The sequence below is a fragment of the Rhinichthys klamathensis genome, unplaced genomic scaffold, assembly GCF_029890125.1.
Source record: "Rhinichthys klamathensis goyatoka isolate OS25496 unplaced genomic scaffold, OSU_Roscu_1.1 h1tg000040l_1, whole genome shotgun sequence".
Taxonomy (NCBI): domain Eukaryota; kingdom Metazoa; phylum Chordata; class Actinopteri; order Cypriniformes; family Leuciscidae; genus Rhinichthys; species Rhinichthys klamathensis.
Genome location: NW_026606587.1, coordinates 1,245,519 through 1,262,521, shown reverse-complemented (window position 1 = coordinate 1,262,521; position 17,003 = coordinate 1,245,519). Strand labels below are relative to the sequence as shown.

At 36.6% G+C, this 17,003-nt stretch overlaps 2 protein-coding genes across 2 annotated transcripts; both read right to left on the bottom strand.

Moving 5' to 3' along the window:
• Window positions 1-354: 354 nt before the first annotated feature.
• si:ch211-170d8.2 (uncharacterized protein LOC571755 homolog) lies at window positions 355-2,800 on the bottom strand. Its single transcript, XM_056246559.1, has 3 exons — window positions 2,001-2,800; window positions 1,250-1,394; window positions 355-1,105 (listed from the first exon to the last, which is right to left on the bottom strand). The coding sequence occupies exons 1-3, from the start codon at window positions 2,422-2,424 to the stop codon at window positions 739-741; spliced, it is 936 nt and encodes a 311-aa protein (XP_056102534.1). The 5' UTR covers window positions 2,425-2,800; the 3' UTR covers window positions 355-738.
• A 922-nt stretch (window positions 2,801-3,722) lies between these two features.
• Window positions 3,723-16,047, bottom strand: hps4 (HPS4 biogenesis of lysosomal organelles complex 3 subunit 2). The gene is made up of 13 exons (XM_056246551.1): window positions 15,973-16,047; window positions 14,667-14,708; window positions 13,599-13,689; window positions 12,372-12,515; window positions 12,117-12,224; window positions 10,639-10,755; window positions 9,240-9,334; window positions 7,554-7,626; window positions 7,338-7,471; window positions 5,779-6,556; window positions 4,751-4,877; window positions 4,459-4,570; window positions 3,723-4,264 (listed from the first exon to the last, which is right to left on the bottom strand). Exons 2-13 carry the CDS (start codon window positions 14,699-14,701, stop codon window positions 4,093-4,095), a joined length of 1,986 nt encoding a protein of 661 aa, XP_056102526.1. The 5' UTR covers window positions 14,702-14,708; window positions 15,973-16,047; the 3' UTR covers window positions 3,723-4,092.
• Window positions 16,048-17,003: the final 956 nt, after the last annotated feature.

The following is a 17,003-nucleotide window of genomic DNA, read 5'->3' as shown; positions in this document are numbered from 1 at the left end:
CTCCAGTCCTGAGTTTCACATAAACCGCCGCAAGCATTTGAATGGTGTATTTCCTAACATGTGTAAACAGGAATTGGTAAATTGTGTGCATTGCATGACCTGATGTTTATATTTGAGTAGTTAAAATAGCAATGGATGCTCAACACACTAATCAAAATTACAATCTGAAACATTTTTTTCTCTCTTGGATTCTCATTCAAACCTGAAAATGACCATGTTCTGTATGTGAGTGTGACCCTTTTTGTATTTAAATTTGACTTTTTAAAAATCCAATCCTTTTCAAAACCTTGTTTGAGACAAAACAACACACAGGCAACAGGAACAAACTCTTGGACACTTAGATACAACTCAAACAAAGTTTTTATATATAGAACTGTAATTATACACTATTTACATTTATCTCACAAATAACACCCATAATTTAATAAATTCAATTTACATGCTGAAGTGCATAGTTTTCCATATAACATAGGCCACTCTGAATTACAGTAAGCTCTCTGGAGCTGAAGCCCCATTGTCACAGAACAATGGGAATCATTAGCAATTCTTCAAAAAATAGCGAACCATCCAGGGAACATTCACACCAGGTGTTAGTGGACTGAATGGACGGAGACTTTATGGCCACAAAGAACTTGTGAAGGGGGAGCGCTAGGGATTGACAGTCTTTGGTTGCACACAGAAGCACTTTCTAAATGTATTTGCTAAAATCACTGTTCAATATGGTTTGCGAACGTCTTGCTATCTGTACGTCAGAGCGATGAAGGGTGCATGTTCTAGATGCACACCGTAATTTGGACAGGGCTGTGCGATATTGTCCACTAAGCTGCAGTGTAAAGCCAGTCCCAGCTCTAAAGAGGGCTGCAGGGGGGCGGCACCCTCCCTGCCCTCATTTACCTCCCCCCACACTACAGGCACTGTGTCTTGAAGGGATGGGGGTCTTTGCTTTCGGACAACGGCCCCTGGTCTGGTCAAGCCCCTCACCCGATGCATTTCCATCAGGCTCGGGCCTCGACTGGATCCTCCGATCGCCCGCTGCAGAGCCTGGAAGAGGGCGAGAAGATCTACTCTCAGCTCCACGACACCATCTCGAAACCAGACACTGTACCTGCAGAGAGAAGGACAAAATTGGGATGATTTTATATATTTTTATTTTTTATTTTTTATATCTGTCATTTAATTTAGTCATTTCTTTGGAGAATAGTGTTATTAACAACATTCTCACTTCATCTATCAAGTTCCTCTGCCTCACCTGGTAGGGAACCCTCGTTTCTCCAGTGAGGGGAGCACAGGTTGGATGTTGAGGTGTTGGGGGTTTGAAAAGTGAAAATGAACTTCCGCTTTCTCCAACGGTGCAGACAGCACATCTTCGCCAAGCAGAAATTCAATGTTGGAGTCTTGACAAGTCAGAAAGAGACACTTTATGTTAAGGGACAGTGCTGTCATGCAGTATATACTACTGTAAAATATAAGGATTATTGTACCGACAAATGATGTGTTACCCTGTTGAAAAGACAAGGCTGGCTTTGTGCTGTCTAGTTTGGTGGTCTTTCAATTATATTTCAAGGGAATTTCAGAATTTCAAGGTGCCTGTTGCTCAATTAAAATAGTCATTTAGTAATTTACCACCCATGGCTATAAACACACACACATATAACTTTTTTTATATTAAGTAATACAAGTTATAATGCCAATATTTTTGGTCAAAACCGCCCTACAAAATCAAATCGCTTGGCGCTCCTGTTGCTATCTTTTTTGACTAAATTTGAATAACGCTGCTTTATTTTAAACCCTACCTTTTGTAGAACTTCACTCTAAACTTCATTTAGATGTTTTGAGACTTAATTACCTTTAATTTACTGCTCACCATAAAAAATGTAGCCGGTGAAGCTTTATCTAATCGAGGAACGATTACGTGAATAACATCGGGGCCTTAAGCCTAGTGGAGACACCAGCATCCCATGTTGCGCATCAGTTTCTCAGCAAGGTATCGAACTACTTACCTCCAATTTTTCCGCCTTGTATTCCCTTGACACTTCCACAGTGGTACCCCACTTGACAACAGCGATACACCCGTCTAACGAATCTGAAGAGGGCTTGTTCTGGAAAAACAGCACGACGTGGACCATCACTCATCGTCGATAATATCTTCAGACGGTACATCTGGCCCCAGTCCCCAAGCGGACTGGTGCTCTCCGTCCACGGTGCGCTCAGGAGGGCGCACTGGTCGTGCTCGGATCCCGGTTCGCGACGGCTCCGTCTCTGGACGTGTCCAATACGGATTTTACGCTCTCCTTGAAACGATGTCACCTTGCGAAGCTGTGAACGAAACGATCGGCACTGTACTCCTATAGTAATAGCCATGAAAGCAAGGACAAGCAGTGAAACCCGCGTGCGCGTAACCATGGCCATCTCAAGTATCCACATATAGTATTGCTCACCGGAGATGCTCGTCTTGTGCTCTCCACGATACGACTAAAGAGGGCGAATCCCCCGGCTCTGACAATAAGCTCAGCTTGTTCTGTGGAATTTGAATTTTGGCTTCTTCTGACTCTCCTCCCCCTGGTTTTGTTTGGGACCCTTAAGCAGCCATTCGCACCCCCATCGACCTTTTAAATGTGTCTGCATAATGAGGCGCCTAGAGCCCTGCCAGTTCAGTCTATTCTTATTCTCACTCCTAATGACCATCATTACAGAGCATCTGCACCATCACCAACGAGCTGCTCATTTGCAAGAGAAACAACTTTGGACCGAGGGAAGCATAAAACTTTCCCCAAAGTGCACTACCCTGACAATGGCTCCACAACCGACAGAGAGGTAATCTGGAGCTCTCCTGGATGCTATATAGAAACCAAACCATTCATCTGGATGCACATACACTGGCCCTAAGTAGTATTTGGACACTTAAGCTACTCTTTGTAATTCATAATAACCTACTAATGTATGAATTTAATTGCACAGATAACAAACAATCAAATCAAATTGCCTTTCTCCGAATTAACTTCACATTTGAAGTTACTTTTAACCAGGTACAGTTTAAATGTTACGTTTACTGAATGTATACAAACTCATTTATCAAGTTCTTACAGGTGTCTTATCAGGTGTTTACCACAGGTGTAGTTCATCAAAACAATCCAGTAACATTCGGCATCTATAAAGTCTTTGTGTAGAACAACATATGTATTTTTATAATTTGAAACTATTTTTTGTGAAATATTTTTGCCTTAAAAGTGTTTGCAAATACTTGTAGAGCAACTGTAATATATAGGCTACACCACAGAATTTATTTGATTTAATATAGTAAAAACAGTAATATTGTGAAATATTATTTTCTATTTATCAGTTGTATTTTTAAAGCATAATTTATCTCTAATTTTCAGCATCATTACTCCAGTCTTCTGTGTCACATGATCCTTCAGAAATCATTCTAATTTACAGATTTGCTGCTCAAGACACATTTCTTATTATTATCAATATTAAAACAGTTGTGCTGCTTAATATTTTTATGGAAACCGTAATGCAAGATTCTTTTATCAATAAAAAGTTAAATAAATTAACAGCATTTCTTAGAAATAGTAAGCTTTTGTAACATTGTCTTTACAGTCACTATTGATTAATTGAATGTGTCCTTTCTGAATAAACGTTTAAAAAAAGTCTTACCTTTGAACATTTGTATAAACATATTTCTGCAATATATCTTAACCATCCCGACAATCTCAAACAAGTGTACTAAAGGACGTTTATTAACACTCAAGCATAATTGGCTTCCATTTAAAAAGGTGAAAGTTTTAACAACTATACACATCTAGCTTTAACTGTAACACTGAATGGTCCCACATTTAAAACCGGAATCAGTTCTCTAAACAGCAAAGGGTTACAGCAGAACCAGTCTCTCCGGAGGGAGACACTTCCTCTATATTTTTGTATTTTACACTTTCATCCTCTACTTTTTATAATGAAATGAACAAACAGCAGCCTATTATATAAAAAGCATTCATTACATTCAGCAGTATAAGAGAGACATACTGTATATAGTATAAACATGGTGGATATCTATGACAAAAGATATCAAAGAGGAATTCAAATCCAAGAAATTTAAAGCAAGTTAACCCCATGTTTAAGGAGCCGCTGACGGGCTTTTCTGGGTAGTGAGAAGGCACTATCCTGAGGATCAGGACTTCCAGAGTTTCTGACAGGTGTTCCCTGCTGGAGAAAATACGTCTCCTGGGCGGTGTTACGGGTTCCATACACTGCCGCGCCAGCGTTCCTGTAATTCAGGACACAAACACTGTTTACATAGCTGAAATGTGCGTAAAACTATTTTTAACACTCATGTTTGAACCTCTAGCATACAGTGATGATTACATACACATAATTATTCAGAGAAAACCTGTGAAACATTTTCAAAACACACATTGTATGACAGAAATGACCAAAACAGGCATTCAAACACACTCTAACCTGACAATGGCCTCCTGTAGTGTGTCTAAGTGTGAGAACTGTGAATGGAGCAGTGCAGTGGCCCTCACAAAGGCACGATCCTGGGGTCCAGCGGAGCGCCCACATACATTAGCTACAGAACAATAGAAAAGTCACTGTGTATTTTATGTATGTTCCTGAAATAGTTAAACATTTGTCAACATTTAGACTGAGTTGGCGAAGATCCTCAGTAAGTTTGGCACAATTCAAAATTCAATTAGGATACTGTTTTTTTTGTGTGTGGATGTTTATATATGTACGAGATGGGACTTACTAGTGAGTGTGTTTTGAATGCAGTCATAGTGGGCAAAGGTGTAGGGCCCCGGTGGGCCGGGGGTCCCTGGTAAGGTGTTCCTCAAGTGAGCCTCAAGCCCATTCAGTGATGCCAAGCTGCTGTGATGCTGCAATAACAACAGACAACACTTTTATAACAGAAAACACAGCTATACACATTGAAAAGTTTGGGTCAGTAACATTATTTTTATATTTTTGAGTTTCATGCATTGCTCACCAAGGCTGCACTTATTTGATCATCATCAGTATTCATTATGTTTATTGAGCATTCATGTGATGTAATAATAAAGGTAATGTCATAAGACATTTTTTTATAGTTTTTAAAAATTGTTATGTTATACCAAAACTGAGTGATACCAGACTTTTGAGTTATACACTACCATTAAAAAGTTTAAGGTTGGTAAGATAAAAAAAAAAAAAAAAGTTTTCTCTTATTTTTACCAAGGCTGCATTTATTTGATGAAAAATACAGTAAAAACAGTGATATTGTGAGATATTATTGCAATTTAAAATGGCTGTTTTGTATTTTAATCCATTTTAAAATGTAATTTATTCCTGTGATCAAAGCTGAATTTTCAGCATCATTACTCCAGTATCACATGATTCTTCAGAAATCATTCTAATATGCTTTTTTTATTTTTTATTTTCTGCTCAGAAGCAATTTGTATTATCAATGTTTTTATAGATTTTTTTGAGGATTATTTGATGAATAGAAAGTTCAAAAGAACAGCATTTATGGATTTTTTTTGTAACAATAGTAAAATCTTTACTGTTTCAATATACTGATCCCAATATATATGTGTGTGTGTATATATATATATATATATATGTGTGTGTGTGTGTGTGTGTGTGTGTGTATATATATATATATATATATATAGATTGATATATATATATATATATAGAGAGAGAGAGAGAGAGAGAGAGATAGGGGGTTCACATTCAGCACAATTCATTAAGTTAATATGTATAAAATATTTCAAGTAGACACACACACATGCTTCTCACCACTTCATCTCTGGCCGTAGGGTCTGTGTTGAACTCGGGCTCCACCAGTAGGGCCAGGACCAGCCCATTGACTCTATGCTGGTATAATACTGAGGGCACTAGAGAGCTGTCTACTAGTGGTTCATGTGGTGGAGGTGCGTTTGTGGGCTCAAATTTCTCCTTGAGTCTTCCTTCGACTTGCTTGCTCTTTGTTCTACTCTCTTTCTCTGTTTCTTCATGGAATTTGCCATTCTTATTGGTCACATGATTGTTAGTGTCCAGTTTATCTTCACTTTGACTGTGGTTGTCATGGTCAGAGGCGTCCAAGTGGTTCTCAAGACAGTTTGACTGCTGATACCCATTAGTGAGGGCTTTTATTTCTTCACTCTGAATGTCCTGATCTGAATTTAAACCTTCTCTTCTGGTTTCTGACCCAGAGTTTGCATCTATATCCTTCTTTGTGTTTAGGCCTGTCAGACTTCCTGTCAAAATGTGTTCTTTTACTGCACACAAGTTAGTTCCATTAAATACGTTGTGGTCATGTGACTCAGGAGTGAAATACTCTGATTGGTTCATGAGATTGGAGTGAAGGGGAGTGTTAACCCGTGAGGGAGAGGAGCTGAAACACGCTTCATCGGAGAGGGAGGAGCGAGGAGACGACGGCATCGTCTGATAGGATGTTGGGGGACATTGTGTGAGGTCTAAGCTTGAGTCAGTATCTGTGGTTGGGGTGTCGGATAAAGTGCGAGACAACAGGCGGGACTTGAGAGGTTGGCAGGGAGGTTGATTGCAGTGAGACCTAAGAATGAGAGTACATATAAAAATCAATCGATATGTATTATGTAATTACACAACTGTCCAAAAGTTTGGGGTCAGTAAGATTTTAAATAAATTATAACTTTTATTCAGCAAGGATGCATCAAATTGATCAAAAGTGTGAGTGAAGACGTAATGTTACAAAAGATATCTATCTAAAAAAAAAATTATTGAAGTTCTAAAATGTGAAAAAAAAAGTATCAAGGTTTACACACAAAATAAGCAGCACAACTGTTTTTAATATTGACTTCACATTGATATACAGAAAGTGAGCAAAGAACATTCCCCACTACTGAAGCGCTCCACAACTTTAGTCTAGTGGAAGTTATGCACTCTCGCAAAAACTCCCACTGAAGCTGTCTAAATCAGCCAGTGAAAGTGTGGTAACAAATCTGAACGCCTCTGATTGGCCATTGCATTCATAAGCTCAACAGTAACATGTGTTGTTATGTGAGCATTGGTTATAAATAGTCAACGCTGCAAAATAACATGCAAAACAAAATCTGATGCTACGTGAGAAAATCTAAATGTAATGCCGCAAATCAACACTTTTTTATTAATTTTGACTTTAATTGCGACAGCCGTAATAGATTTAGCTTCATTGTGCAGGAATTTTTTTACACCCTTATCCTGAATTTGGAGAGCATTTTTGTTCATTTCTGTGTTTTTTTTTGCCACAAGCCCACAATAATTTCCTACCCTGGTGTATGGAAAATGTATAGAAAATGTAAGAATATAGTTATGAATACTTTTGGGAGTTGTACCTGCATGCTCTATCCACTGGGGGGCGGCGGAGCATGTGCAGTTCAGTGGGTGTCAGGAACACCTGAGTGGTGACTGTGAACGAGGGCGGTGAACCCACAGAAGGACTCAGGCCATTGGCCGTCACCCGGTAATCCTTTATTGAGATATAAGGAGAAACACAACGATATAAGATTGTGCATATGCAATATCAGGAATCACTATGAACTTGATTCTACCTGGCTGTAAGTTTGCGTCTCGTACACCATCACCTTCACTGTCAGCGCAGGAGGCATCTGAGTACTCACCACCCTGTACAACACAGACAAGTCACTCTGTTTGTGTGTTTTCACACTTGATTGCTCTGTTGGTGCGGTTCATAGTTTAAGTGTGAACACTGTTATCCGAAATAGGGGTATCACAATTTACCGGTAGACTGGTAGAGAGTTTGGACTATCGTCTCTATCGTGGTTGCACTCACGTGACGTTGCTGTCACGAAAGCTTATCATTTGCATGCTTGTTTTTAAAAACAAGTGATTTCAAACCATTGAAGCGCAACAAGCAGCTAAAAAAAAACTAATTTCCTTAAATGTGCGCATTTCTGAACTCTGTCTGAGAGACGCGCGCACGTGAGTGTGTTTGAACTGAACTGAGTTCTTTTTGCTTCCAAATTGGGCTTGAACAGTTAAATACACACACTTGTGTGTCAAAATGCACGTCTTTGCAAGTATCCTCTTAAACAGTCATTTATGCATGTGTAACAGTATATTGAATCCGTGCATTCGGTCTTAAAGTGACAGCAGCCTAATATATGTACTTCCTGCTGCTGTCAGTGTCATTAATGTTAATCAGAAAACAAAAGAGAAAATCTCTCACTGCTCTTGACTGGATCACTTGTTTAAATTTAATAAGAATAAATGCATATTTAATTTACACAGTGAAGACTATTGCAGTGATTTTTTATACTTTTTATTCAGGGCTCTCAAGTTTTAAAGACAGACAAGAGTGACACTATTGCTTGTAATTAGTTTCTTTATTCTTATTTTATCACTGACTGTTTACTTGTCTTCAGAAAAGCTTAAGTTTTTTGTGACATTGAAATTTCAATGGTATCAAATTTTGATTTCATAAAAAGCTTATTTAAAGCAAAAATATATATATTGTGATATATATAATTGATTATCGTGATAATATAATGTGATATACTATATTGTGATAATATAATGTGAATTACTATATTGTAATATGTGCTCACATATATACTATATGTGAGCACAATATTGGTGCGCACTACTATATTGTGCGCACCAAGCAAGCGGAGCGAGACCCACATTTTCAGGGGGCCTTAATCTGCTTCTAAATAAACTGTGGTGCGGTTTGACTGAAATATGAACACAACACGGACCAAAGACATCTAAACGAATCAAAAACAGGACATAATGTGACAAGATGTAACCCTAAAAAGGGCAGAATGCTCAAGCATATCTGGTTCTTCTCATTATAGGAGTTATGTTACCCATTGCAGTTTAGTGCAGACATCGGAACCGTCGTCTCCTTGCAGCAGATCTTTGTGTGCAACAGAGGAACTTCTGCCACTGTTTTGACTACACACTTTATAAGCTCTTTGAGAGTTCTCAGCTGGTAAAAATACCATCATATGTACGCACATGCAACATGTGGGTTTATTCCAGCACACATGGTTATGCATGGTTTTGGATGTTCGGTTAGTTTTGTCGCAATATACAGGTATACATAAAAGCTGTTTTTTGTTTTGTATAATTAGGTTCGGTGTTAAAAATGAGCGAACTGAACTACAAGTGTGAACATACCCTTAAATGCTTTAGCCAGTTACAGACGCAAAGATCAATATTTATAATAAACATGGATTATAGTAAACAAAATCTGTTCAGCGGTGAAAGCTCACCTGCCCCTGTAGAGGATACAACCAGCCAGCACCAGAGGACATCGCTGACAAGCCTGTAGAATGAGGGCAGCCTTCAGCAACAGCAGAGGATCAATCTGATGCAGGGGTGACGAGAAGTGACCAGTTAGGGTATATAGACCGAGAACATTTTTTCACAATGAACATAACTATATAAAGCCAGGTGCTTCACATATGAGGGTATTTGTGTCCAGAAAAATTAAGACTACTTAGTTGCACAACTATTTCCATGTTCTACTTTTTACGGCTCATGCATTTCCGGTAACAGCATTCAACGCACCTACAGTACATACAGACAGTTACTCACAAGAACGCAGATTATTACTACTTTTTAGTGCTGTCAGATGATTAAAACACTGAATCAAGTTCTTTGCACTAACAAATTATTAAAAAAATGTAACCTACTGAGCTGTTTCTGTAAATATTTGTACATTTTTATTAATTGGCCTTTTTCAGGCCTATTTTCTTTTATTTTTATCGCTTTTATTGATATATTACTTACCGTATAATTGTATTTGTACAGCACTTTAGTCAACGAAGGGCGAAATAATTTAATGTAGAGTTTAATGTATCTCATGATTATGTATCTCCACATTTACTTGTGAATTTGAAGATACTTATTTTATAGCTTTGATTGATTTTAATGTGCAATATTGGCTGCTCCTGAAATGGGTCAAGAATTTGCATTTATTGCATGCCACGGACGGATCAAGAACATAACATAAGCTAAGTGTCTAAAATTAAAAAGTTTGCCCTTTTGGTACTTGGTGTTGAACTGAATGGAGGAAGCAAACCGTCTGCTTAAACAAATAAATATAGTCATTACGAATAATGCACAGAGGTTTCAGTCGCCAGTGAAGAAACCATGATGAGCCAAAGAAAGAGAACAAAGAGGGCTGTTTTTTACTATTCACTGAAGAAAAGTTTGTTTAGGATCAGTTGGGAAAGTGCATGATATTTTAGGGAAGCAAGATTGCTTTACAACACAGTGACTAGTTTAGAGCACTGATACCCAGCGGTGAAATAATCTTGTGTGTTTACCAGCCACTGCTTTCTCAGATCTGCTGGAGTTGGATTAAAACTTCATGTTTCATTGAGGAAATGCAATGCAATGATCCGAATATCTCTTCTTCAGTCTCTGAAAATGTTCAGATTTTTTCAATCTTTCTGCGGACACTTATTTTAAGTGGCGTTCAGTAAACTAGGCGACTACAGCACATTAAAAACATAAATACCTGGAAACTACAAGCTCAGTGCAACTATTCCATTCCCAGAGCGCTTAATTCCCAGCTTGCTGTTGCAGTACTGACTGAATGAATCATGTTCAACTTTAAATGTTTTGTGGCACACTGTTAACATAATGAGAAGAGCAGGTTCTTACGTGTGTGGAGTCAATCGTCCTCAGGCAGCTGAAGATGTTGTGCAGCTCAGTGGAGCCGCCCTGCAGGTGACAGAGATATCTTGCCCATCGTAGAGCCAACTCCTCCTGACTGTACAACTGCCAGGCAAAACACAACACATGTGGAATTATGCTTTAATATGTATTAATTAGGGCTGTCAAATGATTAATCGTGATTAATCACATCCAAAATAAAAGTTTTTGTTTACATAATATATGTGGGTGTACTGTGTATAATTATTTTATATATATACATACACACATGCTTGTATATATTTAAGAAATATTTTCATGTATATACTGTATATAGATTTATATATAATTTATATTATATATAAATATTTTATATATAAAAAATTTTTTTTCTTAAATATACATGCATGTGTGTGTATTTATATATATACAAAATAATTATACACAGTACACCCACATATATTACCATATGTAAACACAAACTTTTATTTTGGATGTGATTAATCGTGATTAATCATTTGACAGCCCTAGTATTAATTTATGACAAAAAAAATATGTGCAGTACGTTCAAAAGTTGGTAAGATTTTTTTAAATGTCTTTTTGCTCACCAAGGCTGTGTTGTTTGATCAAATATACAGGAAAAACTGTCAGTGTTACAATTTAGAATAACTGTTCTTCTATTCTATTATATTTTAGAATGTAATTTATTCCTGTGATAAAAAGCTGAGTCTTCAGTTCAGTGTCACATGATCCTTCAGCAATCATTGTAATATTCTGATTTGCTGCTAAAGAAACATTATTATGAGAAGAGAACAGCTGTGCTGCTTAATATGGAAACCATGATTCAGTTTTTTTTTAGGATTACTTGATGAATAGAAAGTTTAAAAGAACAGCATTTATTCGAAATAGAAATATTTACCGTCACATTTGGTAATTTTAATGCATCCTTGCTGATTAAAGGTATTAATGACCCCAAGGTATATGTTAAACAAATATATACATTTTAAAGAGGTCATTTGATGCTTTTTTAATGTTTACCTTTTCCTTTAGTGTGTAATGTATCTGTGTGTGCATGTATAAGATCTATTACAAAGCTCATAGTCTCCCATGAAGGGATTATCTATCAGAGAACACTGTTTCAGACCTGCCTAAAACGCCTCGATCGAAGTCCAGATATTACGATACGCACTTGAGGTTTTTAGCCAATCACAAAGCACTGAGTCAGCTGGCCAATCAGAGCATTCTGGGCTTTTTGGAAGGAGGGGCTTTATAGAAACTGGAACTCAATCTGAGCGTTTCAGACAGACTGGGAATAGAGGTGCTGCAATAATGTAGAGTATGTGAAAAAGAATGCGTTTCTTTAACATTAAAGCATGTTAATCTTTTCTAGTACACCAACTAAAAAAAGACCATTTAAAAAAAAAACATCCTATGTCCTCTTTAAATCATAATCCGTGAAGAGAATACTGTAGGCCGTGAGGATGCACCTGGTAGCTTTGACGCACTGGTCCATTGTAGAAACAGAAGAGGGCAATCAGCTGATCTAGGAAGTCACACACGCTCACATCAGGAATGTCTACCACACAGCTTAATGCCTGGAAACCAGAGAAAGATCCCATTCAAAAGAGTTGTAAAACCACAATAAAAAAAACAACAACACAAAAGTCAGTCAAACCAAGACTCTGTTCGAAAACCAGTTAGGAAGTATTACGTCATTACACAAAGCTACAATTTTCTCTTACCCAAATAAAGTTATCCTTCATGCGGACTGCATACTTGCTTTTGCGCAGGCGGAGCAGACGTACGGGAGATGAGGACAGTTCAGACACACAACGACACACACCGGCCAGCTGTCCACAAAGCAGCTCTTGTTGGTCTGTTGGTGTCTGTAACAGCACACATACTGTCATGCATTCAATGCCTCGATAGCAGAAAGTATTATGAAGGTTGTCTTCTAAAACAGACACAAATTAAGTACTTGCAAATATATTATATACTCGATTACATGTTTTTCTCACAATGGCAGTAAATTATTCATTATTCATTGTATCTCCCAACAATTTCTTTTTTTTATCTGTTACATTTTCACTTCTAAAAAAGCCTACTGCTTATGTACGTTCAGAAGGACCTCCAGGTTTGTGCAATTTCACACACAAACCAGCCACTATATGTGCCTATCACTGAAAACTGAGACCAACACAACATTTGATCACTGGATTTACATAAAACATTTCACTTTTACGAAGAGTTTTCTCAACATTGCACATCAATTCATGACGAACACAATAATTATTTGAATTATTACTCAGTAAGTCATTTAACCATATTTAACTATCTCTGAAAGGCTTTTGTCTTTCAAACACACTAAAATGAACAAACTCGCATTATTTCAAATTGACATGCAATGCAGGGATTCCCAAACTTTTTTTGTCACCTGAACCTCTTTGACCTAATATATTTACTTGAAGGCCCTGAGATAATAAAATTTAGACAATAATAATAATAATAAATAATAATAAAATTAAGTTAATGGTTCTCTGATGTCATTTAATGTTCACATGACATACAGGTAAACAAATAAAATATATATTTTATATTTTTTAGTAGGTGTTTTATTTTGATTGTTTTTATTTTTAAAAAAAAGAAGAATTTTACATGTTTATGATTTAATTACTTTTCATTAAACTCACAAACCGCAGTCTTGGAAACCCTGACGTAATATTTAATGCTCTTCGTGTTGTTGATAAAGAAATGTAATATTTTTTCTTTCTCTTTGAATTCTTATATCAATATGGTACAAGATTATTCTATTCAAATCAATGAGATAAACAAGTTAGGTTAAAAGTAATCTAAAAGTAATCCACAAGTAGTCAGATTACCTTAAAAGTGTAATGTAATGGATTATGTTACAAACTACAATATTTGTCATGTAATTTAGAATCAATAACCGACTACAATTTATGGCTTACATCCTCAGGATAGAAGTAGTATATCCCATCTCTAGTCAGGTCACCCTCCTCTTGGACCTTTGAACTATCATACAGGAAGAAGAAACCGCATCTAGAAATATAACCAAACATGCATGGTAAAGTTAGCCTAAACTTCTTACCTTCCAGTATTACTGACAAAACTTCAAGAAATTGATGCCGAACTGTTTTCCATTCATGTAAAGGATGATAATATCCCCAAGCACGTATAATACACTGGACAATGAACTTTCTGTTCTCCATGACTTCATTGATGGGTCAGATTGTAAGGAATGCATTTCTAATGAAAGGTTAAGTAGCTGTGTTTAATATACGGACACAAAATATCACTTTGTTTAAAGAAAGCCTGTAACAAAAAAAATTACACAATAATAAACAATGTTAGGAAAAGTTATTATATTAATTATGTTACTTTGTATGGAAAGTAATGCATTATGTTACTTTTGCATTACTTTTTCTTTCCTGGCTATGGTTTACTCTCTTTCAGCCAGGCCTTGCAGGTATTTTGTTTTACAGAAAAATTTTTTTTGTTGTTGCAAGTGTTTAACGCAGCAATGGATTCAACAACATACCCTATATAACACCAAACACCTTCATTTTTCTTTTAAATATATATATTCTGATCATTTAGAATATTTCCTGACTAAGAGCTATACAGTATATGCCACACCAAATAACATAACTAACAAACTAAAAAAATATATCTCTTAACATTACAGGTTATATTACCAACTGTACAACTCTCTTTATTGAACGCTGAAGGTTTGTTACTTTTGTACTTTTTGTCTGTTCCCACACAAATGAGTGCGCATGTCTACGTTATAAAGAAGAGAGATGGATTTTAATTCAGTAGTTTAAAAAAATGTTTAAGCAATTAAATTAAACTGAAAAGTAACATGGATTATTTTTTTAAATAAAGTAGCTCAAATATTAATGCGTAAATTTAAAGAAATGTGTTACTTGTTACATCAAAAAGTAATCTGATTACATAATGCATCGTGCATTACTTTTTATCCCCAACACTGCTCATAAACGGAATATTATTCTCACCGTCTGGAGTCAGTCAAAGCAGCTGTCTCAGCCATTGGTGATCTGTTGAGAGAGCAGCCATCTGGTTAACTTACCTACATCACAAACTATGATTAACTGTGTTTGTAAGGGAGAATCTATCAATGGGGAAAGTAATATGCATGGAAAAACTTAAGCATGGCATAAACTTCGATTGGTCTGAGACCACATGAAAAATATGGGACATTTTTCATTTAAACTTGGTAATAAAAATGTAGGATTTAATCATTAAAATACAAATAAATCGAACATCATGATGTGACCATCTATTAATTTGGAGGAATTGTACTACTACTTGAGTACTAGTAGCTACTAAATGCATCCACTTTAAAATGTTCTTCAACTTTACATTTTCAATGCAAACATTAGTTTGTTACTCCTTACAATTCCGTTTAGATCTCCAAAGTACAAGGTATACTTTTACAGGTCATTGAAACAAGGTGTTTACTTTAAAGGGATCGTTCACCGAAAAATCAAAATTCTGTCATAATTTACTCACCCTCATGTTGTTCCAAACTTGCATAGATTTCTTTCCTCTGCTAAACACAAAAGAAGATATATTCTTTTGAAGAATATGGGCAACCAAACAGGCCCAAGGCCCCATTGACATCCATAGTATGGAAAAAAATACTCCATTATCAACTGTTTGGATACCGACAACCTTTAAATAACTTCTTTTGTGTTTAGCATAAGTAAGAAATTCAAACAGGTTGGGAACAACTTAGGGTGAGTAAATGATGAAGAGATGAGAAGTTTCATTTTTGGGTGAACTATCCCTTTAATTAGACAGCTTTCACTTTAACCTAGGCTGATTACTCCTAATGCCTTACAATGTTTGCGTCATGTAGAAAATACTTTTTTACTTTAATATTGGCTGTAAATATACAGTAAAATAACGCATTTATTGCTGTGTCAAAAGTAACAAAAATATATTGGAATATTTAAAGTAAACCTTTAAATACTTCTGTACAATTAAACGCGGAAACTTTTTACTTGCACAATTAAGTATTTATTTTTTCGAGTTAATTTTTTTATTGAGTAAATTATTTGGATCATTCTCAAATCATGCTGGAGAATGATCATAAGGTTTTGCAGTAGTGGTGTTCAGTGCTGCTGATAACCCGTTTTAATGGGAAAATGCATTTTAAAAGTTGATGGGCATTTTAGTCATTTTTATTATGTACGTAGCATGTGCTGACTGAACACGCAAATGAGACGACAAACAAATCGGTCCTCAATGTTCATTGTACAAACAAGACGAACTGATAGAAACAGTAGATTGACTCACCATCGGCGGGTTGAATGAAGTGCTGATAATCTTCACTCATGTCAATAAACTTCAGCTGCGTTAATGAATCCCACTTAATGACTCATTTCCGCTTAGAAAATACGGGAAAAACCTCACGACAAAACAAACATCAGTAAAACATTCCGTATAAATAGGAAATACGATCTCATGTTTCATGAATCCATTATATTTCGAATTTGGGTAGGAATGTGTGTCACAAGAGTCAAGTCATGTGAGTGTCTTGACAGTACGGCGGGCCTGGAGGGACAAACTTTCTCCACTTACGCGTTTTCTGGGGGAGGCATCATATACACATTTTATAGACTTTATTTATATATATTTTAAAGTCAAATGTTCTGTAAATACACCATAAACAACCTTTTAAAAACATGTTGCTTTAACCGTTTCCTAAACTCCCCGGTTTCACAGACTAAAATGCATGTTTGGGCTGTTTTAACTGAATAGATCTTATATCTTAAATGTCAGTCACTGTTTGGACTCTCAAAATGCATATCAGTAATGTTTTCCTCCTACAGCATGTTAATAAAAGCTACTGAAATGTCCTAATTAAATGGCTAAGGTCTAATCATGGCTTAATCTAATGGCGCTTTTCCACTGCATGGAACGGTACGGCTCGCTTTAAATGGTACCACCTTTGTCGAGGTTCCAAGCGTACCGTACCGATACTAAAATGTGACGTGAACACACTGCAGATCACTGATTGGTCAGACAGAATCGTCATTGTATTTGCGAGACATCAAACCCGCTAGATTTAAATAGCCAGTAACAGCCACCGCTGTAGCACCTGTTTTAAAACTACTTGCTTGAAGAAAAAAGAAAGAAAGAAAACTTCCAAAAAAAGAAATGGCTGAATCGTGGTCAGTGGACGAAGTGCAGACGTTCCTCTCGTTGGTTGCCGAGGAGCGGATAAACTATAACGGTCAGACTATAATCCCACCCACTTTGAAGCGGTACTAACTGCAGTGAAAAAAAGCAAACCGAGCTAAAGCGAACCGAGCCGTGCCGAGTCG

Coding starts and splice junctions, on each gene's coding strand:
- hps4 (XM_056246551.1), bottom strand. CDS start 14,701: ATGGCTGAGACAGCTGCTTTGACTGACTCCAGACG. Junction 9,335..10,638: donor GGACGATTGACTCCACACAC/GTAAGAACCTGC, acceptor CCCCTGCATCAG/ATTGATCCTCTGCTGTTGCT. Junction 6,557..7,337: donor CCAGTGGATAGAGCATGCAG/GTACAACTCCCA, acceptor TCTCATTCTTAG/GTCTCACTGCAATCAACCTC.
- si:ch211-170d8.2 (XM_056246559.1), bottom strand. CDS start 2,424: ATGTGGATACTTGAGATGGCCATGGTTACGCGCACGCGGGTTTCACTG. Junction 1,395..2,000: donor ACAAGGCGGAAAAATTGGAG/GTAAGTAGTTCG, acceptor TGACTTGTCAAG/ACTCCAACATTGAATTTCTG. Junction 1,106..1,249: donor AAACGAGGGTTCCCTACCAG/GTGAGGCAGAGG, acceptor TTCTCTCTGCAG/GTACAGTGTCTGGTTTCGAG.